We start from the raw sequence: 25,891 nt of genomic DNA, 5'->3' as shown, positions 1-25,891 counted from the left end.
TATTGAAATCTCTTTTGTTTTCTTGGACACCGGTGAATATAAATAATATGATTCTGGTTATTGTAAAAGATAATTCCCTCAGCACTTCTGATATGACAGATCCTCTTATTAGATCAGTGTAAGATGTCTTTAAAAAAATAACAAATCATTTAAAATAATCAAGTAAGTACAGCATGCTTTTTTGGTGTCAAAATGTATGGGTTTACAGTAAACATTGGATTTTTAGCTATGGAGACGTTACTTCATCACACAAGAGAAGAGTTTTTCTGCAAAATGCATTTTCCCATATTCTTTTCATAATTCCATGATATGAAAAATGTACTGTATATGAAATATTCTAATTCTTCAAGTGTGTAGAAAAGCTTCATTTCATTTTGATCTTAGAAAAAACAAAGGCAAAGATTTACACACTTATATCAGACATCTGATATCAGTCCAGAGGGTTTCCACATGCTGAGGACTTTCCCGCATGCTTTTCTGTTGCGGTTATACAATAATTATAGTTTCTTTTTATGTCACCTCTAGCCATACAATGGAAACAATGAATACAGAGGATAAAAAAATTTCTTACTTCTGAGCAATGGTCATAAAAAGAACCTAGAATGATTTATTGCCTCATCACAAGCTGTATGCTAAAATCAGTCTTAGCAAGCAAGGTGTGTATGCCTGTTTTTTAGATGGGTCTACATTCAGTCTCATGACAGACAAAAAACCATCCATCTTTACGGGTTTCTCTTCCTCGAATCATGCCACCAACATCTCTCAAAGACTCTAAGAGAAGATACAAAAGTATGTGTTCGTCAAGTATTTCTTGGGGTTCACTGAACAAAGCAGGGTTACCACCACCCTCCAAGGTCCTTTCAGAGAAGAAAAACAAGACAACAGCTTCTTCTTAAAAGCTTACATTACATATGTACAATCTTCACAAAATACCCCAAAAGCATGTCCTCTACCAAATCCCCAAGTTCTCCACACCACATGTGTGTTCCTATATACAACATATAGTATATGTAACCAATCAGGTAACATAACCTCATCTCAGGTGACTTCATATGAATTACATCAGCCTTTGCCTAGTCAGCATGACTCAGCATTATACACAGCTGTACAATATGGGTGGTTAACAGCTTCATTTATACATTCAGTCTAAGATATAATTTTTTTCTGTTACAATCCTTGTAATTTCCTGACTGTTCAAAGCCTAGAAATGTCTGGTAGGATAAGTCTAAACAACCTTTAAACCCAGCTCTAATTTATTCAGTGTCATAGTCTTGATGTGTTTTTGAGTTACTGAGTCATTTCTTTCAAATTCAATAAATGGCTAGACCATCTTGTTGACACAGTTTAAGTGAAGTTAACCAACGCGTCGATACAAATGTCATAAAAAAATTAAAAAATTAAGAACAGTTTAAAAGGAGATTCACAGTGACAGTAGTTCAATAATGTTGTGATAAGAGTGTTCACACAAAGACACACAGCAATATGATGCTTTTTGAAAAGATGTTCAACAACAACAACAAAAGTAGAAGCCTCTGCCTAAGCAAGAAATGATCCACAGTTAGTATTCTTGCTGGGTAAATGATTCAGTAATGGCCGTGCATCATGCGACCACAAGTTTATCGAAGAAACTCAATGAGAAAAGTAAGGCAATATTTTTCTCATGTGACCACAGACTAAGCCGTCATTTTCTTAGCAAAATTGATAATTTTTTCTATGAATCGAGAGGTTAACTATTTAACTTGTTTGCCAAAAAAGGACTCTCACAAAAGGCTTTCCATTTTTGTATGTTTTTCTTCCAGGCTGTCTTCCTCATCCTTAAAAACTGTCTGTAAGGCAACCTTTAGGCAGACTCTGAGCAGACATTTCTTTTGTCTCCCACCAATGAAGAAATAAATCAGTGGGTTTACGCTACTATTCAGAGAGGAACATGCCAAGCCCAGCACCAGTAATTTGGGTTGAGGAGCGCTAAAAGAATGAACGACATATGTCACGTTCAGAGGCAAGCTCAAGATAAGGAAGGCGAAGAGCGCAAGCAAAATAACAGTCATGAGTTTTCCTTGCTGGCGTTGTTTTGTTCTACAGCAGAAGCGGCCGCAGAGGGTGAGCGTGGAGATCAACATGAGGGGAGTGCAAAGAAAAACGTTCACGATGAGCTGATAGATTAGTGAGGAACCACCTAGGCTCCCTGTCTGGAGGAGAGTAAAGTGAACGGCTGAGAGCAGGAAGGAGAGGATCCATATTAGGGCACAAACAAGGGCAGATAAAGCCCGTGGCCGGTGGCACCGATGCCAAAGTGGGAAAAGAACAGCCACGCATCTGTCAATGCTGATGACTGCCAACAGGAACTGGCTGGCAGAATAGGTGAAGAAAAACAGTTCGAAACATATTAGAAATAAATGAGAGAAACTATCCATTGTCCTGTAGTGGCCGATTCCAATTGTGAATGTAGCCGTGCTAAGTAGACAGATGAGAACAGCAAAGTCAGCTATGGAGAGATTGAGGATATAGGTGGTGAAGGGATTCCTTTTTATGTGGAAGCCAAGGAACCAGATGACCACTCCGTTGCCCACAAGCCCCCCGAGACAGACAATAAAAATGAAGCTGTTGATAATATTTTGTGATAAGGTATCAAAATCATTTGTAATATTAGCTGGATGTCCAATTCCAATGCTTCCATTTGTGTTCGGATAAGCCAATGACCTATTACTGGAATTTACAGAAGTAATATAAACAGGTACAATCCGGGGTTCTGTTTTTATAATGTCAGCAAGTTTTTTCCTGTTTGACAATGAAAAGAAAAGAAAGAGAAACCATGTTTATAATGGAGCTATTGAAAATTAATTCCCCACATATCACACTATTGTTCTGATATTTTGGTTTGTGTGCCAATTCTTAATGGATGGGTGTAGCATATGCATTTGATAAATAATATCAATAATCCCAAAATCTATTTAAATAAACTTGAAAAATAATTTATATCACATTTTGGATCAACTGACTTTAAGCTGCATAGCATTACTCAAACACCCCCCCCATAACAATACCTTCCAGATAAATCCAGGCAACGGTTTCAGATAATGGGGGCAAAATTAATTAATTTTTATTTTAAAGTCAAATATTATCTATCTATCTATCTATCTATCTATCTATCTATCTATCTATCTATCTATCTATCTATCTATCTATCTATCTATCTATCTATCTATCTATCTATCTATCTATCTATCTATCTATCTATCTATCCATCCATCCATCCATCCATCCATCCATCCATCCATCCATCCATCCATCCATCCATCCATCCATCCATCCATCCATCTATCTATCTATCTATCTATCTATCTATCTATCTATCTATCTATCTATCTATCTATCTATCTATCTATCTATCTATCTATGCATCCATCCATCCATCCATCCATCCATCCCTCCGCCCACCCACCCGCACACCTGTTATCCCGCCTTTCTTTCAATAAGACTGCTGAAGTGTTATACAAGGGTTGTGTCCTCCTTACTTCATTTTTGCAATAGCCTTTCTGAGCTAGGTCAGTTCCTCAAATCACACAATACACTTACCAGACTTCTGTAAATCGGTATGCATCTGTATCTATGAAGTTGTGTTCCCTTTCTGTAAAATCTAAACAAAATAGGAAGTGTGAGGCAGATCGTGTGCTACAATAATCAATATTTCTTAGTGTAAGCTTTTCATGTTTTCATGGACTTCTGGATCAACTATTAGTATATTGAATAAACCCTCATCATCAAAGCAATTCTCAATGACATTCTTTAAGCTAAATTTCAGTGAATGAATGAAAAACATTCCTGTACAGCAGGTATACATATAAAGTTTTAGGTTCACATTCTTCATTTGGATGTTCACAAACTTTTCTGTTCTTAAAACTCATTGGCATGCAGCTAGATCGTTAAGGAAGTTCAGTAGCGGGTCACACCCGAAAGACAGGGGATGGGAGAGAACTCATCTAGCCTCTCAAAAAGACAGATACATATTATTGCCAACAGAAAATAAAGATATGAGACATGAGATATGAGGTGGGAGGGAAAAGATGCTACAGACCTATTAACTATTTAACTCCTTCAGTGGGTATAGCTGCTAGTGCATAGCCAAGGTCAAGCAGCAAGAGATCCTCTGTTGACCAACTACAGTGAGCCTCTAGGACTTCCGTTCTTGCTCCACCCAGCCTAATTTTCACAGGTCCATTTCCAGCTCTAGTGATGAGATTTCAAGGCAGCCACCACCTGAATTGCTCTCCTTATCCTCCATTCTCCCTGAAAAGCAAGCTAAAAATATCCATGTACTCACTTTTTTGGATGTCTTGCACTGTGACCAGAAGGAAGTGATCCCCCCCATTCAGAACCTGTTCAAAAAAATTACAGAGCCTATAAAAATCTGAGTTATAGTTTTTATTCTCCGCTATTGATAAAGAATGGACCCATAGTGTGTTGTGCCATGCAAGGCTGGATTGCCTGACATCAGTGCAGTCCCTCTCTGGGGCCAAATGCTTCATATGATATGCTTCCCTCCAGGGTTCAAATGCCATGTGGTGGGACAGGTAAGAGCAGAAGTGATAACACTCCACCTTCTGATACTCCATTAACCTCTTCCACACACAGCTGGTGCTTTTGGCTACTCACCTCCAAGTTTTCCAGGGCTTCACCTGAATCTACTGTCTCTGGTTCCTGCTCTATCAACCATGGTACCTTCATAATCCGCAGTGGTTCCTCCTTATCGGCTGCTTCCACTGAAGTTCCTTGTGATGCCTCAGCCTCTAACGCTGATAATGCAGATAAGCAGGAGAGAGTCTTATTAGCAGTCTACTGTAACTGAGCAAACTTGATACCCATATTCTCCAGTTGTGACTTGACATAATGGTCTCCATTGCCTGCATTCCAGTGCACTCAGGTTGATCAGTTTCACATTATAGTCTCTTCCTCAGAAAATGAAGAGAAGACCAGTAGAACATTTTTTGATGGACACATATTTTAGTAGGCATTTAACACTTCCCATACCTGAGACATAACTGAGGATGAGTTTGGGAAAAGAGGTTGATCTTTGATGGAGAGAAAGCCTATGAAAGACATTAATAACAAGAAGTACTGGAAATACTGAAATTTTCACATACCTCTGGTTATATCCATATCCGTATGAGTTTTATTTAGGAAAGACAGCTGCAGTGTAGGTTTCCCAGAGCACAACAAAAAAATACAACATGTCACCACACTCCTTGGAAGACATAGAGGAGATTCCATTGTTCTTGTTACTTCCTTTCATGGGCTTTCTGTAACAAGAAGACAATGTTCCACTGGCTGCTAAGATTACTATCAGTTTAGACGGAGGAGGAGTTTCAGAATGCTCTTCTGCTGCTCTCACAAAATGGTGATTTGGGGCTGATAATGGTAAGGAAAAGAAACAGTTGATTAACTGGTTGATTAGGGGAAAGAAGAAGGCATTTCAGTTTCATAACCTTGTCTTTGCTCCTTGGATATGGTCTTAATTTGGTAGGATCAAGCTGAAAGTTGTTGTTGTTTAGTCGTGTCCGACTCTTCATGACCCCATGGACCGGAGCATGCCAGATTCTTCTCTTCTCATGAGATGGCCAAAGTATTGGAGCCTCAGCTTCAGGATCTGTCCTTCCAGTGAGCACTCAGGGTTGATTTCATTTAGAATGGATAGGTTTGTTCTCCTTGCAGTCCAGGGGACTCTCAAGAGCCTCCTCCAACTAGTTAATTGAGGATATTTTTGTACCTATGTAACGTGCCCTGTCTTTCAGTGTCTGCTTTCAAAACTGGTTTCTTTTCTAAAAGCATCGCCTCTCTTTGACTTCAGTAGTCGTGTAACAGGTTGATGTTCATTTGTCATTGCAATGAAAAAAGGGCCCAACTGAAGGTAGAGGTATTGTATGAACAAGCCTTATCCTGAGCTCATTTAAAAGTCTGTCTGAGTAGCACATAAACGACAAAAGTTTCCATTTTGGGAAGGAATTAGTGCTGATATTTGTGTTTGGGAAACTGCTTGAGAACTTGATCTGAAATGCAGCAGTTTCAAAAGTTGGGGTTTGCTGACTGGTTATGATCCTGTTGCAGCTGAAATGGTAACAAAAACACTTCAGTATGGGACAGTAAGGTTGGACAGGTAGATTGACAAGTGTATTGTCAAGTGCATTGCCATCCACCACACCCTGACTGGTAGATGTTGCTGTTGTTGACTGGGGAAATTTTCTATTTTTGTCTTTCCTTCTGTTTTGACTTTGTTACACTCCTGTTTTATCTCTCATAAAGAGAGGAGGATGCTGTTTTTGTTTTGTTTTGTTTTTTGGGTAAGGTTTCTGAATGAAGGATCAGATTCTGGCCAGGTGGAACGGAGCAGTCCCCGGCCTGATCCAAGACAAATCAGACTAAATTCTGAAGTACTGGAGAATATGCCCAAAGCTGTGGTTGATCAATTTGTGTATGGTGGTTGATTTATAAATATGATCTGGGGAATCATGTTTGGAAGCCACTTGATAGTGCTGGAATGATCCCAGTCCTTTTGGAATAACTATAAAAACTAATAATAGTGTAACATCAAATCAATTCGGTCTTAAGGTGATTCCTTCCAGGGTTTTCTACGTTGAGAAGTAGTTTACTATTCCCTTCTTCTGGGGACCCCCTAGGGATGCACAAGTTATCCAAAGCCACACAGGATGTCTCTAGTCCTAAAAGTCACCATGGGGAAACACCCGACTATTGGGTTCCCAGCCAGATACCTTACTTACTAAGTTATCCAGCCAGCGTATTCTGAGTTACCTAGTAAATATTCATATAGCAGGTTTAAGTAGATTGCTGCCTTCTGTAGGGTAGCAACAACAGGTTAAATACTGTTTAAGTATTCTGTTCCATATTTATGTGACTGCAGAGCTCCAAATGGGGAAGGTGATAAGGCAGCTAATGTATGCCAGCAAGTTTGGAAAACTCAGCAGTGGCCAGAGGATTGGAAAAGATCAGCCTACATCCCAGTCTCAAAGAAGGGCAGTGCCAAAGAATGCTCCAACTACCATAGAATTGCACTCATTTCACACACTAACAAGGTTATTCTCAAAATCCTCCAAGGTAGGCTTCAGCAGTATGTGGGCCAAGAACTCCCAGAAGTACAAGCTGGATTCCGAAGGGGCAGAGGAACTCGAGACCAAATTGCTAACATGCGCTGGATTATGGAGAAAGCCCGAGAGTTCTGGAATTAATATGCAAAAACCTTTGATTGTGTCAACCAATGGCAAGTTCTTAAAGAAATGGGAGTCCCTGACCACATTATCTATCTCCTGAAAAATCTATATGTGGGACAGGAAGCAACAGTTTGAACTGGATATGGAAAAACTAATTGGTTCAAAATTGGGATGGGATACAACAAGGCTCTATATTGTCTCCCTGCATCATGCGAAAGGCTGGACTGGATGAATCCCAAGCAGGAATTAAGGTTGCAGGAAGAAATATCAACAACCTCCGATATGCAGATGACACCACTCTGATGGCAGAAAGTGAGGAGGAATTAAAGAACCTCTTAATGAGGATGAAAGAGGAGAGCACCAAAAATGGTCGGAACTTCAAATGGTCTGTTGCTGGAAGAGACTCTTGAGAGTCCCCTGGACTGCAAAGAGAACAAGCCTATCCATTTTGAAGGAAATCAATCCTGAGTGCCGACTGGAAGGACTAATCCTGAAGCTGAGGCTCCAATACTTTGGCCATCTCATGAGAAGAGAAGATTCCCTGTAAAAAACCCTGATGTTGGGAAAGTGTGAAGGCAAGAGGAGAAGGGGGTGACAGAGGATGAGATGGTTGGACGGTGTAATCGAAGCGACCAACGTGACTTTGACCCAACTTCAGGAGGCAGTGGAAGACAGGAGGGCCTGGCGTGCTCTGGTCCGTGGGTTCACGAAGAGTCGGACATGACTTAATGACTAAACAACAACAACAAAAGGGGATCTATACTTGATTGTTCCCGACAAAGAGACTTTTTCTCCTCTCCAACCAAATACATTCTTCCTTCCATACATAAATGGCTGAAATCCTGTTGCTTAGAATAAGAAATTGCACAAGGCTAAGACAGTTAACTCCATGGGGATTTAGTGAGTCAAAGCCTCCATACATTCTGTTGACTCAAATGGGCCTACTCTAGCTGCAACATACTACACAACACAAGCAGTTCCATTTGAATCAATGGCACGTCTGGAGGCGTTCACCGATCAAACCACCACTGATTCATCAAGGCTATTTTAGTGTGACTTACTACACTAAGCAACAGGATTTGAGCCATTAATTCCTTCTTCTTTATAGATTACCATTCTACCACCAGTGCCTTCCTGGACTGACATCAAGACTTTGACACTGAATAAATGAGAACTAGGTTTAAAGTTGTTTGAACGTATCCCACCAGACACTTCTAGGCTTTGGACAGTCAGGAAATTACAAGGATTGTAATAGAAGAAATGTACATCTTAGACTGAATGCATAAATGAAGCTGTTAACCACCCATATTGTACAACTGTGTATAAAGCGGAGTCTTGCTGACTAGGCAAAGGCTGATGTAATTCATATAAAATCACCTGAGATGAGGTAATGTTACCTGATTGTTTACATGTACTATATGTTGTACATAGGAACACACATGTGGTGTGGAGAGTTTGGGGATTTGGTAGAAAACATGCCAAAATTTTGTGAAGATTGTACATATGTAATATAAGCTTTAAAGAAGAAGCTGTTTTCTTGTGTTTTTCTTCTCTGAACCTTGGAGTCTGGTGGTAACCCTGCTTTGTTCAGCAGACCCAAGAAATACTTGACAAACACATACTTTTGTATCTCCTCTTAGAGTCTTTGAGAAATGTAGGTGGCATGATCGACGGAAGAGAAACCAGTAAAGGTGGATGGTTTTCCGTCTGTCATGAGACTGAATGTAGACCCACTAAAAAACAGGCATACACACCTTGCTTGCCAATACTGATTTTAGCACACAGCTTGCCATGAGGCAATAAATCATTCTACATTCTTTTTATGACCATTGGTTATCAGAGTAGCTTGCCCAGAAGTAAGATATTTTTTATCCTCCATGTTCATTGTTTCCATTTTATGGGCAGAGGTGACATAAAAAGAAACTATAATTTTGTATGACCGCAATGGAAAGGCATGCGGGAAAGTCCTCAGCATGTGGAAACCCTTTGGACTGATATCAGATGTCTGATATAAGAGTGAAAATCAACCGACTTGAAGAACTAGGATATTCCATATACATTTTTCACATCATGGAATTATGCAAAAGAATATGGGAAAATGTATTTTGCAGAAAAACTCTTCTCTTGTGTGATGAAGTTATGTCTCCATGGCTAAAAATCCAATGTTTACTGAAAACCCATACATTTTGCCACTAAAAAAGCATGCTGTACTTACTTGATTATTTTAAATGGTTTGTTATCTTTTTACGGACATATTACACTGATCTAATAAGAGGATCTGTCATATCAGATGTGTTGAAGGAATTGTTTTTTACAATAGCCAGAATCATATTATTTATATTCACTGGTGTCCAAGAAAACAAAAGAGATTTCAATAAATCTTACTTATTAGTTTATGTTCTTCATCATAAAGAAATTTTTAAAAAGTGTTTTGGATGGGATTTGAGTTTTTTAATAGAGTGAATCTGTCTCAAATTTTGAGAGTGGTTGAAAGTGGCAGGAGGGAAACTACAAATGTTCTGAGTTTTAAAAGAACAGGAAAACATTTGAAATCATAGGACGTCACTAGAGATGTATCAAAGATTTCCTTCTGATGAACCTTTTTCAATAGTGACATTGGTATCAAGTCAATCAGTGTAATTCAAAGCCATATGCAAAATCCACAATTTTTGTGTAAAAATCATAAAATTGCTCTCCAGGTTTTGTTTCCCACTGAAATGGAAGCAGCAAAAGACCCTTCAGAATTGCTTTTTGAAAGGCAAAAAAGCCTGAAAATGTATTTTTAAAAATATAAGTATCTTTTTTGGAGACCACACTTCGTCTCAGCAGGATGATAAATATGTTACTCTCTGCATTCTAACATGCAGTGTTGATAAACTTGTGCTCTGTGGGCAAGGTGATAATATTGTCAACACTTAGTGCTAGAGTAGCATAGGAAACCGAAGGAATGGGAACGTTTAATAAGAAACCGATTGGTAGAAAAGATTAGGAGATCGTGATGTCACTGCAGAAAACGAGGAGGAGAAAGTGCCATCATGGTGTAAAACTCATGATTTTTTATGCTGGCACAATGGCATGAGTGAGAGACCCTCATATTTTTTCCATTGATGTGTCTCCAGGTAATAATCACTCAAATCTATGAAATATATGCTTTACTTTCTAAAATATGGCTGAAGTAACTTTTCTGACTGTACTATTTAGGATTTTTATTTTTAAAAGCTTTTCCCTTCTTGGAGTGATAGATTTCTTGTGTATGAAATATAGATTCAGTTGATCAGTTTATTGTTACAGACCATTGACTAATCATGCAGGGGCATAGGGAAAGATTAACTTTTACAAATTTCCATAATTATAGACACATACTTTATAGAAACATTTAGCATTTAAAAGACAATGGTTGGAGACGGACTGCAGCACCACAGTTCAAAAGCATCAGTTCTTCAGCAGTCAGCCTTCTTTATGTTCCAGCTCTCACTTCCATACATCACTACAGGAAAAACCTCAGCTTTGACTACGAAGACCTTTGTTGGCCAGATGATGTCTCTGCTTTTTAAGATGCTGTCTAGGATTGTTATCGTTTTCCTCCCAAGGAGCAGATGTCTTTTAATTTCGTAGCTGCTGTCCGCATCTGCAGTGATCATAGAGCCCAAGAAAGTAAAACCTGTCACTGCCTCCACATCTTCCCCTTCTATTTCCCAGGAGGTGATGGGAGCAGTGGCCATGATCTTAGTTTTTTTGATGTTGAGCTTCAGAGGTTGTTGATATTTCTTCTGGGAATCTTAATTCCAGTTTGGGATTCCTCCAAAGGGCCTTTCGCATGATGTATTCTGCATATAAGTTAAATAAGCAGGGAGACAATATACTCTGACTCAGAACTGCTATGCCAGCACGAAGGTAGGCCAGGATTAGAGTAATAGTTCTCAACATCTTGAAGCTGGGAGGTGTTTGGATTTGACACATCTTTAGCTGGCTTAATGTCACCTCAGCTTGTTGTCAGCCATCTTGGTGAGTTTAGATTGTGTCATGAAAAAGCACTGCCTTTTGAATTGAGTTTGTTGTCTTCAACTTTAATTGTTCACTATCAACCTATTGACCCCTTTACATTGTGAACAGAGATGGGCATGGAAATAACCACAAAGTTAAAAAAAATCACAAGATTCAGACCATTTCATGGTTTGTTTTGGGGTGCCTCAGGGAAATGTGCCAGCCCAAAATGCAATGAAACGTCAAATAACCCAGGACATCTGAGTTATTGCACCATTGGCATTAGTGTTTTGTTCATGGGCAATAACTCAGATGTCCTAAATCAAATCTTCACTCAACTTGTTCTGACACTTCAAAAGACTCTCCTCCCCACCTCTTCCAATTTTGGTGAAGATTGGATTTGGGATGTCTGAGTTATATCACTCCACCCCCGACCCCCCGAGAGTTCCCCCCAGAAATTGCTCTTTAACCAGCTGCTAAAGAGCAGTTTCTTGATGGGGACTTGCTTTGGGAGACTATAACTCAGACGTAACAAATCCAATTTTTGTCAAACTTGGTGAGGGAGGGGAGGAGAGTCAGTTGAAGAATCCCTGTCAGTTTAGAATTTCTAAACTCATGCAGGGGCTGTTCTGCTGCTCTCAGAATTTCCAAACCACACAAAACATGAAATGGTTCATTTCAGTGGAAAGTTCATGAAAGTTTGTGGTTTGTAGTTTGTGAACATCAATAAACCATGAACCTGGTTTCTTGGTCTCTGACCATCTCTAATTGTGAGCTCTGGGTGGGTTCAATCCTGAATCCAAATGACACTATATCATATCAATCACCCGAAACCTAATTTTCTGTTAAATTAAGAGTCTAGGAACAGGCCAGTGTTAGGTGCCATGCCATATTCACATAAGAAGCTTGTGGACTAAGCACAGGAGGTCCCTTTCCAAAATGTTGGGGTGTGGTGCCCCCCTACTTGGTCCATGCATCACTGATACATATCAGTCACGAACACATCACTATCAGCATTCAGCCTCAACCCATGCATATAAATATGGTTGTTTAGCTACACCCTGGTTCCAGGAAGAGCAGCTGACCTGATACGATTATGATCATGTCTAATCAACTGACATTTAGCTATCAAAGCATTTATCTTCTATGTATGTCTTTGCATTTTTCAGTTGCATGCCAGCATGTAGATACCAACATTTCTGACAGAACTTTTTGAACTGCCAAGGTCTTTTACAAGTAACTGACCAAGCTGAGAAAAGGTCAAAAGTCAGATATTTATTATATCCTACTGTGTCTAGTCGCACTGGCCACTTGACCACGGAAGATCGTCTTCTGACAAACGCTAGCTCTATGGGTTGGAAAAGGAGATGAGCACCGCCCCCTAGAGTCGGACACGACTGGACAAATTGTCAAGGGGAACCTTTACCTTTACTTTAATGTATCTATGGGAAGGAAATTATATGATTACAAGCATAAAAAAGTGTGCAACAAGGGCCACAAGGCGTAGAAAAGGAAAATAACGATGCCACTGACATACACAGATGAGCTGATTAATATGTTGTTTGATATTATCCTAATCTGAGGGAGTTGAACAGAGACAAAATATTGTGGAATAATAACGCAGTCTAAAACAGCCATTCTCCCCCAGCACATTTGAAGGCGGCCACAGACTGGAAACAATTCTTCACTCACCACCTTTTGAGGTTCCTTATGCCACTTATTGAATCCTTATTTGGCCTATATTTCTTCCATACTCTGTTCGTGGCCATGGCAAAGCAACAACAACAACCCAGCCTGAGGATGGCCGGTCCAACAAGCCCTCATACTACACAACCAAACCTAAGGATGTAGTTTGTTAGATACATCCAGGAAAACCCATTCTTGTCTAAGCATGGCTTAGGGGTGAATTTCAGGATTTCCTGGCTTTTGGTCAGTAATTCTTCACTTTTAGAATGGCTGTTGAGCCCCCAAAACTGGGAACACAATTCTCACTTGCCAGAAGAAAGATTAAAAGCCCAAGTGGGCTGAAACCAGACCAGCTGAAGCTCTCCTGAATCCCAATCAGTTCAGCCTAAGGATGTTGGCCGTACCTGATGGTTGGAATGAATTAACAATATCTGATGCATTCTAACACTAGGTATAAGTGGAAAGCAAATTCTCTTTAGGACCCATGGGGATTTCTCAGCTTTCTTTTTCACTAACCAACTAATATAACTGTTTACTGTTGCATTATAAGATGTCTGGGCCCGGACACAAATTTTCTTGAATGGAGTCCCTCGGAAATTTGTAAAAATAGCATAGGCACCCTTCAGTCTCGAGAGACTATGGTAACATGCTCTGAATCAAGAAATGTCCTCTCCAGAACATGAAGCCCAGGTAAGGTAATATGGAGGATAGGCTGTTACCCAAGCAGCAGATCCCCCCTCTCCACATTGCTGAAATGGTCCAATGGAAAGGCAAGAGCCAATACGACTGGTTCCAGCAATGTCGCAGGAGTTGGCAGAACGACACATGCTGCCTTCGGGACTCCAACTCCGGATTTTGCCTCGAGGTTACCTCCTGAAGCCTTTTCCATGAGTGGATATAGCCACAAGGCAGTGGAGGTTTGAAATCGGAATTTTCCTTCTCCTAGATGGGCTGTTGACGAGCCCCACCTACCCGCCCTGCTCTTTAATAGTGCGAAAGTATGATCTGACACTTAAAACTTTCCTGCCTCCCAGGCTTATGCAAATCTAATTGGCTTTCCTATTTACCATATTAAGGCCAGAGATAGAATTTGAGAATTTCTTTCTTTTTGTCTCCTCACCACACGGCCCGGGGTTGTAAAAATGAAAGTTTGTTAAAGCAGAAAAACATATCCTCCAGTCTCAGCTGGAAATGTTCAAATTCCAGTAAGAGTGAGGGTTTGGCTTCAAATGATCTAGTGGAAAAAATGTCATTCTGTGCAAAGAAAAGCAAACATAGGGTGCATATCTTATATGAAGAATATTTTGTACAAAACTATGTATACATCCCACTAGCCTACAGCACTGTTTCTATTATATTCCTGTGCTAATCTATGTTTCTATCCTTAAGAGATTAAAATACACCAGGTGTTTTTTTTAAATGCATTTATTTCCTCAGAAAATATCCTGGAAAAGCCATGAGAGAAATGGTATATTTAAATTAATTTCAGTTCCTGTAATTAGAATAATGGAAATAGAATGTAAAAAGAAAACAGCAGTCCTTTATAAGTCATTTATTAATTGCAGCATGCATTTCAGTGTCTGAAATATAAGAACAAGCTAGAATAAAGAATTGATTGTGAAGTCCATGCAACATAACAATTTGCAGGAAAATGTGGGGAAAAAATATTGGTTTTAAGAAACATGTGGGAACAAAATCTCCAGGAAGGGTCAAATAAGAATTTTAAAATATTGTACAAAAGTCCATTTTCACAATGAAAGGTGTGGAGAATTTTTTTGTATAGTTACACTATAATAAATCAGATCCAAGCACCAGAAATAATTAATTTAAGTGTACAGAAAGCATCTGTTTCAGACACTCTAGGGCTCCCTTTTGCCCAGAGAAGACTTTGGGGGACTCTGGATGTACTCGGAGACTTTAACGATCAAAGATCACCAGCAAATTATTGGGACTGGGACTGGGTCTACTGGTGACCGTCCAGCAGCAATTTATGACTATTAAAAGGGACCGATAGGGAACCTAAGGGAAGTGGTGGTGCTGCAGGTTAAACTGCAGAAGCCTCTGGGCTGCAAGGTCAGAAGACCAGCCATCGTAAGATCGAATCCACGCAATGGAATGAGCTCCGTCGCTTGTCCCAGCTCCTGCCAACCTAGCAGTTTGAAAACATGCAAATGCAAGTAGATAAATAGGTACCACATTGGTGGGAAGGTAACGGCATTGCGTGTCTAGTCACACTGGCCACGTGACTACGGAAACTGTCTACAGACAAATGCTGGCTCTACGGCTTGGAAACGGGGATGAGCACCGCCCCCTAGAGTCGGACATGACTGGACTAAATGTCAAGGGGAACCTTTACCTTTACCTTTACCTAGGGAACCTTAGAATCTGGAAGGAGGTCAGGATATGAAGCTTTGAATTAACTCAAATTACTCATTTCCAACACCCATATCCAGTTTACAAAAACAAGATTTTGCCAGTACATCTGTAGCATTAAAACTCCATTGAATGAAAGTACCATGTGTTTTAAAAAGGAGAGAGTTAACAAATTTTGGAAAAGAAAGAATCTGTTGACTGTATTCGCGAAGGCTTTCACGGCCGGGATCTAATGGTTGTTGTGGGTTTTTTGCCAGTCTCTGTGGCTGGCATCTTCAGGTTTTATATATTGTGATAGGAATGTGGGTGGGTGGGTGGAGCAGAAGTGAGGGAAAGGTGAAATCCTGAGGAGAACAAGCAGCCAGTCTCCCTCACCTCACCATTTCCTTCATCTTCTTCCCCTGTTGGGATCACCTCCTCCTGACCATTCCCATCATTTAGAGAAGCCACAGTCATTTGGACTCTTAGAAAGGCAGAGGAAGGCCACAGCGAGACCAGAAACAGTCACAAGTGTAATCCACTTCTACTTTGTGGAAAGTTAGCATCATCAAATGATCCTGAGCCAAAGACAGCCTTTTGACTACCTTTGCATTTATACGTATATGACTACTTAAGCTCTAAAAGTTTTTTTTTTTAAATCTGGAGCAATGTGCATATGTTATATCATATATTCTAATTTACATTGTCTTTGGATATTTTGGAAGGAATTCTCTTTTTTCCTTCTTTTATAAAATTTGTGACCACTCCTTTCTTATCCATCGTGTCCTCTTGCATTATGCTTTGTTTTATCATTTGTTTATGTTTTGCATATTTTCAATAGAAACTTTATTCTTGTGTATTGTCACTCCAGGGTTTCAATTTGGGTGTTCTGCTCTCGTTTGCAGTCTTGCTCATCCTCAAAAACCCTTTGGAGTGCCACCTTCATGGACACCCTCGCTTGTCTCTGCCTCTGTCTTTTCCCCCACCAAGAAATAAATTAGTGGGTTGATACTACTGTTAAGAGAAGCACACAAAAGGCCAAATAGTATCAAGGAGAGAAGGGTCACAACAGAAAAGTGAATATAAAACAAATATAAAATTATATAAATCAAATTAAGAGGAAAAGCAAAGATAAGGAAGAAAAGGAGTGCCAGTGGGATGGCTGTGATGAGCTTTCCCCGCTGGAGTTGATTTGCTTTACTGTAGACTTTAATAATAATAATAATAATAATAATAATAATAATAATAATAATAATAATAATAATAATAATAATAATAATAATAATAATAATAATTTATTGTCATTGTAAGTATATACACATACAACGAAATTCACAATGGACAGGGTCACGGTGGAGATGAGCATGAGGGGTGCTCAAAGGAAAACATTCACAATAAGCTGAAATAATAAATGTTGGGTGAACAAAATGCTAGTCATATGGAGAGTGAAGCTCACTGCAGGAAGCAGGAAGGAGAGGATCCATATGAGGGTGTAAAAATAAATAAATAAAGAGTTTGGGTCATTCAGGGTACATCTGTGCGTGTGCCCCTGCTGCCATCTTCTGGACATCCTTTATTAAACATAAAGAAGAAGAAGAGGAAACTTACTGATAAGACCTCACCAATGAATAGCCGCAAAAGGGTTTTATGACCTTATTTGGTAACATTCCAAGGCGGTGAGCTCATTATTAGGAGCCTTTTATAATCTTGTGTATTTCCTGTTTTGGGCAGAGACTCCGGTGCTTTTTGACGGTGTTCTCTCCAATTCTGCAGAATTGTAAAAATAAAACTTCTTTCGCAGAGCACTCTTTGTCTCTTGTTTGGTTGTTGGGGCGTAAGGGAATTTACCCCCCCCCTTAAAGCCGGTTAACAATTTGGCACCCCAGATGGGACTTTAAATTGCCCTTTTGGGCCGGGCTGTGTTAGTCCCGTTGGGCTCGAGGTGGACAGGCGAGTGGCTTGCGAAATCGGAGGGGCCCCGTTATTTTTTTTTAACGGCCGCTTTCTCAGTTGCTGCCTGACGCCTCATTCCCAAGAACCCATTTTGAGGCGCTCCGTGAAAGAAGAGGCAGGTCGACCTCGCGGGACATCAGATCAATCGGTGAGTGTTTGAAAATTGTCCTGGATTAGTGGGTGGGACGCTGTCGTGTGTTTGGAGAGTGAGTGAGTAAGCAGGAGCCAAACTGAGGCGAGTGAAATTATTTCCCTTTGTGTGCCTGCGATTGAGGATCCCTTACCTCTCTCGCACTCCCCTCACCTTTTGTGTCTGTTTAAGCCGGCGGTATGGGAAACAAGACGTCTAAAAAAATTAGACAAGGAGACTCGGGAAGGAATTCCATTTGGGGACGCCCAGGCTTTGAAAGGGTCATCAGAGCTAGGAATTCCTGGAGGTAGTCCACTTGCGCGGCTACTCCTGCATTGGGAACAGGTTAAGACGCAAGACTGGCAGACCCCTGGAGAAATGGTGTGATTGTGCGCCACCATTTAACATTCAGCCACGGTGGCCAAAGTTTGAACCTTGTGACTTTGAGGAAATGAAGGAAGAAGGAAATTTTGGAAGCTGTTAAGCAGCGGCTGTATTGGAGGGTATTAAAAAATTGCAGGATGGGGCAGTGTGGGTTGAGGCCAGTGGAGCTATGACTCACAGGAGGGGATGAAGAAGGGGGGCAAGGGGCCCTGATTGTGTTCACATTTAAGGAGTCTCTGGAAATACTTGGTGAAGCTAGGCGAAGAGAGAGAGAGTAAAGAAAGGAAGGAGGAGAGTAAAGAAAAAGAGGAAGGGTTATTTGGGAAAACTGAAGAAGGAAATGATGTTAAGAAGAAATTGCAGAAGTTCGATAATCTAGCTGAATTGTCATTGGAGGATATTGTAAAGAAGGCAAGGGAAGTCATTGTAGCAAGCTAAGAGGGGCGAGACAGGGAGGAGAAGGCAGGCGCGAGCTGTTTCGACAGGCGATGCAGCAGGAGGAGGAGGAGGGAAAATGCGAAGAGCATTGTAGGAGGTTAGAAAAGGAACCTAGGAGCTTGCAAATAGGGCAATTCGGATGGGAATTGCAAGATTTAAAGGGACGGAAAGGTCAGGTACGACCTACCACTCCAAAAAAGGGCGAGGAAGATACAGGATTAGTGGGATCCTCATATCTCCTCCAACCTTTGAGGCAGAAGCCAGGGAAAACTTTCCGGAGGAAACCCCGGCTGATTGGAATTTCCAAACTCAAGCAGGGCGAACACATTGTGAAACTTACCGCCGATATATGTTACAGGCTTTTCAGCAGATAATACCTACTAACATCAGCATGACAAAAGCCTTTGGACAACCACAGGGGAAAGACGATAAAGGAGTCCTTGATAAAATATAGAGTGGGTCTAGAGAGTGAGGATTTTTGGTAGATACTGGAGCGCCCCACTCCACATTGTGTTGGAAAATGCATAAAAATAAAATAAATTATAATTGGCAATGTACAAAGGGGAAGGTGAAAATATTGAGAGCTACTGGATAAACTGAGGAGGTTCCGATTTTGCAACTCCTCGTGGTAAAACAGGAGGGAAAGGAGGGGCTCAGCGCCAAGAGCTCCTCTGCCCTGGGGATGTTTGTGCTGTATGTAAAGAGAAAGGGGGAAATGTGACTCTCTGAGTAGACACAGGGGGAGCAATCAACGTTATCCAAGAGTGTACATGAAATGGAATCCTCAGGAGGAGTCCTAAGAGCAATGGGAGTGAATGGAGTCCGTTTGGAAGCTCCCAATTTGAAACCATTAAGCGTTAAACAGGAGGGGAAGGTAGTGAGGAAAAGTTCAATTGGCTTGTTAAACTTTCTGGGGGATAAAGGGTTAAGAGTAGGCAAAAAGAAGATACAGTTTGTAGAGAGCGAAGTAAAATACTGTATTTTTTGCACCATAAGACTCACTTTTCCCCCACAAAACAGGGGGGTGGAAAGTCTGTGCATCTTATGGAGCGAAGAAAACAGATTATATTTTCCTGTTTTCTTCTCCTAAAAAATCGGTGCGTCTTATGGAAAGGTGCGTCTTATAGAGCGAAAAATACAGTACTTGGGACACATACTGAAAGAGGGATAAGAAATGCCTGGGAGAATAGAGAGTTAAAACACTGTTGGAAACCCCTAAACCAAAAACAAAACGGCAGTTCCGGGGATTCCTGGGTATGGTTGGATTCTGTCATGCATGGATCCCAGAGGTGTCAAAATTAGTCAAAATGTTGGGGTAAGCAGAGCCTGATCCTCTGATCTGGACAAAAGAGGGAAATCGAGCCATAGAAGAGGTTAAGAAAAAGCTAACTGAGGCCCCTGCATTGGGCTTGCCAGACATTCACATATTTGTGTTAAATCAAGGAATTGATGGGGGTGATGCAGCCGGTAGCCTATTTTGTCTAGAACCATGGATTCAGTGGTGGAATCCTGGCCGACCTGTGTACAAGCCTTTGAAGCAGCGACTACCATGGTCGAGGTGGCTCGGAAGCTATTCCCGTTGCATGCTTTGGTGGTGCACCCACAGGAGGGGATGAACCAAGAATGCAGACAAATAGTGGGCTTTTGAACAAAACGGAGGAGGGATTATTTGCGGGAGAAGCCCCTTGAGGGCCCGGAGGTGATTGAGTGGCACATTGATGCAAGGCGATGGATGGGGTATGAATTGTAACCGGAAACGGAGAAGTGGTGGAGCAGGGACAACTCCCACCCTCAACCTCAGCACAGACAGCAGAGGGGTGGGCATTGAAAAGAGTGCTTTGGAGTTGGGAAATCAGGCTGCTGACAAAGCCACCAAGGAGGAAGCAGCTAATGGACCTTTGGTCAGAATGGTAGTAGCCCGTATCCCTCAAAATGGGACGTGTCCCAAAGAACAGTGGGTATTCACTCAAAAAGGAGCTGGAGTGGGTGAGTGCAAATGGTGTCAAGGAAAAATCAGGCCGATGGATGGCTTCAGACGGTTGGGAGTGGGTGCAGAAATCAGCAGCTAATCTTATCATGCAGATGTTACATGGAGGAGGACACCAGAGACACAAAAGTAGCGGAGGCGCTGGGAATAGAGTGGGTTGGCTTGCCGTGAGGACGAAACCTCGGATAGCTATTGGATTGTTACCCTTTGAGATGTTGTATGGACATAATGTACTGGGAAAGGAGGGCATGATGCTTTGAAGGGATATGTTCTGGCCCTGTCTTCTGTTTTATTGTTTAATAGGATCCAGGGAATACAGCATCAGACTTTGCCGAAGCAGCAGTGCATCCCTTTCTCCCCAACCCCCAGGACAGTAGGTGTATGTAAAAAGTGGAACACTAGTCCTCTGGAGGCCAAGTGGGACGGACCATATCTAGTCTTGCTGACAACTGAGACTGCAGTCCAAACGAAGGAGGCTGGTTGGACACACCATACGCGAGTAAAGAAAGCCGCGGTTCCCAACAGCGAGCAGGAGAAGGAAGAATGGGTTTGCCAAACACCCGACCCGCAGGAGCCCCTAAAATAAAACTATGGTGAAAGGGAGGCGGAAGTGGGTTGGGGGTAGACCAATGGTGTTAATATTAATTCTGTTCATAAGCTGTTGAGACATGGCTGTGGGACCAGGAACCGAAGGGAACTCATGGGTAAGAAACGCACACCACATGTTTAAGGCGACACTGGTATATGAGTCCCCTATCTCGATCAGATTCATGAGTGTGATATCAGGACTTATTAATGACACTACACTGATCGTGGCCTCTTTACAAAGTATTAGTGCCTCAGGGCAGACAGAGATTTTTTTCATAGCGTTCCTACAAACCTGAATAAGGAAAAAAAAATCAGGTGGTTGTAAAATATATTAGAAAGACAAAGGGCTTGTGTTTCTGTTATACTTATAAGGACAATTGGGTAAAGGGTTTTAATGAATCAAAGGAGAGATTTCAGAAAATAGGAAGCTCTTCACAATGTGAGGGAGACTTTTGGTTGTCAAATAAGGACCAAGAATTGTTTGGGGAAAACGAGAATAACATGATTGGAGAGCTGAAAAATGTCACAAAGGATGACAAAACTCTGGCAGATATCTATTCAGATTTTCCACTACAGTGGTGCCTCGCTTAACGATTGCCTCGTTTAGCGATGAATTCGCATAACGATGTGTTTTTTTAGAAAATAATATGCACCGCATAACGATGTTTCCTATGGGCGATTTTCGCTTAGCGAAGTTTGGGACCATGCTTCGCATAACGAATGCGAATTTAGGTCCCCTGCTTCACTTAACGATGTTTTTTTTTTCAATTAAAAAAGTGTCTTAGAAGGGTCAAAAAAGGTTCTAAATGCGTGGATTCGTTAGAGGACCCCCTAAGTCATGTGCAAACCTGATTTGGCTTTGATCTGACTTTTCGTTAATTTATGGTTAATTTTTTTTTTCGGCCCATAGGAACCAATGGACCTGTCAAAATCTGACAGTTCCATGCTTTCCTATGGGGGAGAAAACAATTCGCCATAAATTAACGAAAGTTCAGATCAAACCCAAATCAGGTTTGCACATGACTTAGGGGGTCCTCTAACGAACCCAAGCATTTAGAACAGTTGCTGAGCCTTCGCTAATTTGTTGTGAATTTTTTCTTCCCCCATAGGAAATAATGGAGCTGTCAGATTTTGACAGCTGTCAAAAGTTGGGGGGAAAAAATTCACCATTAATTAACGAAAAGTCAGATCAAAGCCAAATTACATTTGCACCTGTTTTAGAAGGTGCAGAAGCTATTCCAAGCATTTAAAACCATTTTTGCCCCTTGTATGACACATTTAAAATTGCAAAAATTGACTTCACAAAGCCATTGAAATGTATTGAGTCAGCTACAATACATTCTAATGGAGGAAACATTGTTTCGCTTAGCGATGTTTCCTATGGGTTTTTTCGCTTAACGATGGCAATCCATTCCAATTGGAACGGATTAACCGGTTTCCAATGCATTCCTATGGAAAATGGTGTTTCGCATAGCGATGATTTCACATAGCAATGTTTTTTTTGGAACGAATTAACATCGCTATGCGAGGCACCACTGTACTACAGACCTATCACACTGGAGGAGGAAGTATTTGTGGATACATGATGCTTAAAGACCCTAGTTTATGTTCTTTTCTTTATGGGATGGCCCACCAACTATCACCCAGGCTGCAAGAGAGGAGCATGTGTAGATATCGGCTCTTTCCCTGGTGCAAGTTATTGGAACACGAAAGACCCAGACACAACAGGGATACAAAAACAATGAGGGATGGGGTGAGCGGACCTTTGGGCTCATCCTGTCAGGATGAAGTGATAATTGATAAAGTGACTTGCAGACTAGAGAAAAGTGTAAATGCTACCACACAGTACAAGAGTTACAAGAAGAAATTGGGAGTTTGCACCAGGTACAGATGCAACATCACTTGACAATTATCTCTTAGATTATCTCCTAGTCAAAGAAGGGGGAGTCTGCAAAATAGTTAGATCCGGATGCATAGTAGCTTATCGTGAAATGAACAAGTCCATTGGACATCACTTAGGCCAGGGGAACTGAAGGAGGCAATATAAAAGAGTTATACAGGTAGTTGTTTGTTGCTGTATACAATGTATTCCTGCAGTTTTAAAAGAAATGGTCAGAAAACAAGGAGAGAGAGAATCTCTTTTGCCATTACGTGTGAATCAAGATGAAGAAATGATAACTGTCATTTACAATCCTACTGGCAAAACTTGTTCAAGTATTTTCGGGGGGAATTGATATAGAAAAGATATTCATATTGAATACGTTTTGCTTATACTATATATTGAGTTCTGCGTTTCAGCAGTCTTGGCATAACACATTAGGCTATGCCTGTGTTTCTTTCTGCCTTTGCTATGCAACCTCTAAGGAATTTCTGGTATGAGATGGTACCAGGCACCAAAGATAAGGGATAGCTGGCTTGCCTTGCAAAGGTAGAGTCTCGTAGAAAAATAAAATGTCATAGATAAATCACGTAGAGAGGAGGGGAATAGGCAGGGAAATTTTAGCAAGAATGTGAGCTCACCAGGACTAACCATCCTATGAGACAGAAAGGAAAATTTCGAGGGAGGGCATTGGGCTGTTACAACTATATACAGTGGTGCCTCGCATAGCGAGGTTAATCCGTTCTGGATTAACCTTCGCTATAGCGACACATCGCTAAACGGAATTTTAAAAAAGCTATAGAAACGCACTGAACTTCGTTCAATGCATTCCTATGACTTGAAAACTCACCGTTAAGCGATGTTTCTTCATAGCGCCGCCATTTTCGCACCCTCGGTAAGCGAGGGCAGGGCGCGAAAATGCGGCGCGGACCTTCTGGCGGCCATTTTGGAACCGCCGATCAGCTGTTCTCCCCTGCTTCGTTGTGCGAAAATCGCTAAGCGAATCGCTTAGCGATCATCGCACAGCGAAAAAACGCCATAGGGGCCATCGCTGAGCGAATGCTCCAGCGATGGCCCAGAGTGCCTCGTTAAGCGATTTCATCACTCAGCGAGGCACTTGTTAAGCGAGGCACCACTGTAATCTTATGCACAACAAGTGAATGAACCAAAGGTTGATAAAAAGAAAAAGGGGGAATTGTAAAAATAAATAAATAAAGAGTTTGGTTCATTCAGGGTACATCTGTGCGTGTGCCCCTGCTGCCATCTACTGGACATCCTTTATTAAACATAAAGAAGAAGAAGAGGAAACTTACTGATAAGACCTCACCAATGAATAGCCACAAAATGGTTTTATGACCTTATTTGGTAATATTCCAAGGCGGTGAGCTCATTATTAGGAGCCTTTTATAATCTTGTGTATTTCTTGTTTTGGGCAGAGACTCCAGTGCTTTTTGATGGTGTTCTCTCCAATTCTGCAGAATTGTAAAAATAAAACTTCTTTCGCAGAGCACTCTTTGTCTCTTGTTTGGTTGTTGGGGCGTAAGGGAATTTACCCCCCCCCCCTTAAAGCCGGTTAACAAGGGCACAAGCGATGGCGGACAAATGTGGTGGCCGGTGGCATCGATGCCAAAGGGGAAAAAAAGCAGCCACACATCTCTCAATGCTGATGGCTACCAATAGGAACTGGCTAGTAGAGTACGTGAAGAAAAATAAATAAAAAAATATACCGTGGAACCAAGAGAAAACATAATTTATCCTATTCAAAGTGTGTATAAATACCAGCAGAACTCCACAAATTAGACAGATGAGAACACCAAAGCCGGCTACGGAGAGGTTGAGGATATAGGTGGTGTAAGGGTTCCTCTTAATTCGGAAGCCAAGAAGCCAGATGACCACTCCGTTGCCCACAAGACCCAAAGGGCTGATGAGGAGAATGCAGCTGTTGATGAGGTTTTGCATTAAATTGTCAAATGGATAATGTTCAGCTCCAGTACTGTTTTGATAAGTCGGGATATGAACTTCTGTATCTCCAGAATCATTGCAATCCTTTGCAGGAAGCAATACTCCCACTGTAGTTAGAAGCCAATTTGGAGAAAGACACCAGAGGGAATCAGTGCCTGTTACACTGAGTGCTTGTAAAGATATGTTTACCATCTTGACTGCCAAAATAGTCAAAGAGTCTTCTTATTTTTTGCATGATACAATAGCAGATCATTGTAATATAGAAAGTCAATTAATTAAATTAAGATCCACAGTAGGTTGAAAAAGGAGGCTGAATATTGTTTAGACAGTTCTAACCTCAAATAAAATGATTCCATAATGTACTTACGGAACGAGAGGAGATCCTGTTACATTCATGTTCTTCACATCAGAAAGGTTGTGATACCTAGGCAGAATAGAGGCTCTAGGTTACAAGAATTATTTCTTTTAATATTCCTTAGTAGCTAACTTAACAATGCTTTCAAAATGTATGGAAGCCCAGAGCTAAAATATTTGATCAGGTTGGGCTAAGAGTATTTAAATAAATCCCCTTAGATCAAAAGAATCTATTTTTTGCATATATATAAGAACATGTAAACTACAAATGATTTGTCTCTACTTAAATTGTCCTGAGAATTTCTTCCTCCAAATTGGGGCATATGAAGTCTATCAGCTGCTGATTAGAAAATCCAGATTACAGGAGAGCAGGGGTGGGAGGACAGGAATTATGAATTTTGACCTGTCAGAACTAAGCCCCCATTTAAGGGGTCAGACACCCTTAACACATTCACATACAGATTCATAATAAAGGATGCATAATGGTCCCTCAGTGCCCCTAACATGGAGGAAAGAAAGGAAAAATTGCAGTTCATGCAGAAGTTGTTCCTAAGGCAGTCTTGCACAGCATTCCCCAAATAAAAAATGGGCTTGCATTCATATACCGGACAACATGAACAATTACAACAGCAACAATATGCTACAATTTGTGCACCTCGGGAACAGCATCAAATACAAGAGTTGCTTTTAGAATTAGCACAGTTCTAGTGTCCCTCTGATTTCAAAGTCAGACCAAAGTCCAAGATATCTTCCACAGCCTAGTTAGGTATACAAGAACCTTCAGAACCCCAAAATGAAAGATCAGTACAATTGTATGCAGTTCATTGATTCCCTAAGTAGACCCACCCCCTCAACACAAACATATAGAAGTTATACCTAAACCAAGTTGTCAAATATCTTAGTCGTCCAACGGGCAAGAGCGGCTCAAGCTTCTTCAGTTCTCATTCTTTCTGAGACTGAAATCTTATACTCAA

At 41.0% G+C, this 25,891-nt stretch overlaps 2 protein-coding genes across 5 annotated transcripts; both read right to left on the bottom strand.

Annotated features, from left to right (window-relative positions):
* Positions 1-812: 812 nt before the first annotated feature.
* On the bottom strand, positions 813-25,874 carry LOC140707008 (proto-oncogene Mas). Of its 4 annotated transcripts, none has more exons than XM_078391674.1 (7): positions 25,794-25,874; positions 24,931-24,987; positions 5,142-5,406; positions 4,654-4,793; positions 4,322-4,376; positions 3,577-3,637; positions 813-2,778 (listed from the first exon to the last, which is right to left on the bottom strand). In XM_078391674.1, the coding sequence occupies exons 3-7, from the start codon at positions 5,266-5,268 to the stop codon at positions 1,761-1,763; spliced, it is 1,401 nt and encodes a 466-aa protein (XP_078247800.1). In that variant the 5' UTR covers positions 5,269-5,406; positions 24,931-24,987; positions 25,794-25,874; the 3' UTR covers positions 813-1,760. The 4 variants fall into 4 exon arrangements, with proteins under 4 accessions (XP_078247800.1, XP_072855476.2, XP_078247799.1 ...); XM_072999375.2 differs by having other exon boundaries at positions 5,142-5,297; XM_078391673.1 differs by having other exon boundaries at positions 896-2,778; positions 24,931-25,005; positions 25,794-25,858.
* Positions 15,592-24,880, bottom strand: LOC144589120 (proto-oncogene Mas-like). Its single transcript, XM_078393097.1, is given in 4 exon segments — positions 15,592-16,224; positions 16,226-16,449; positions 17,888-17,964; positions 24,166-24,880. Coding segments are annotated over 4 exon segments (1,011 nt in total). The 5' UTR covers positions 24,756-24,880; the 3' UTR covers positions 15,592-16,104.
* Positions 25,875-25,891: the final 17 nt, after the last annotated feature.

Source organism: Pogona vitticeps, chromosome 4 (assembly GCF_051106095.1).
Source record: "Pogona vitticeps strain Pit_001003342236 chromosome 4, PviZW2.1, whole genome shotgun sequence".
NCBI lineage: Eukaryota > Metazoa > Chordata > Lepidosauria > Squamata > Agamidae > Pogona > Pogona vitticeps.
This window is presented reverse-complemented; position numbering and strand designations above follow the sequence as displayed.

Bases quoted from the DNA above. Each gene is read 5' to 3' on its own strand.
- LOC140707008 (XM_078391674.1), bottom strand. From the start codon at position 5,268: ATGGAATCTCCTCTATGTCTTCCAAGGAGTGTGGTGACATGTTGTATT. The intron at 4,377-4,653 runs GTGAGTAGCCAA...TTTTTTGAACAG, and splicing joins AAGCCCTGGAAAACTTGGAG to GTTCTGAATGGGGGGGATCA. The intron at 3,638-4,321 runs GTGAGTACATGG...TATTTTGTTTAG, and splicing joins AGTGCAAGACATCCAAAAAA to ATTTTACAGAAAGGGAACAC.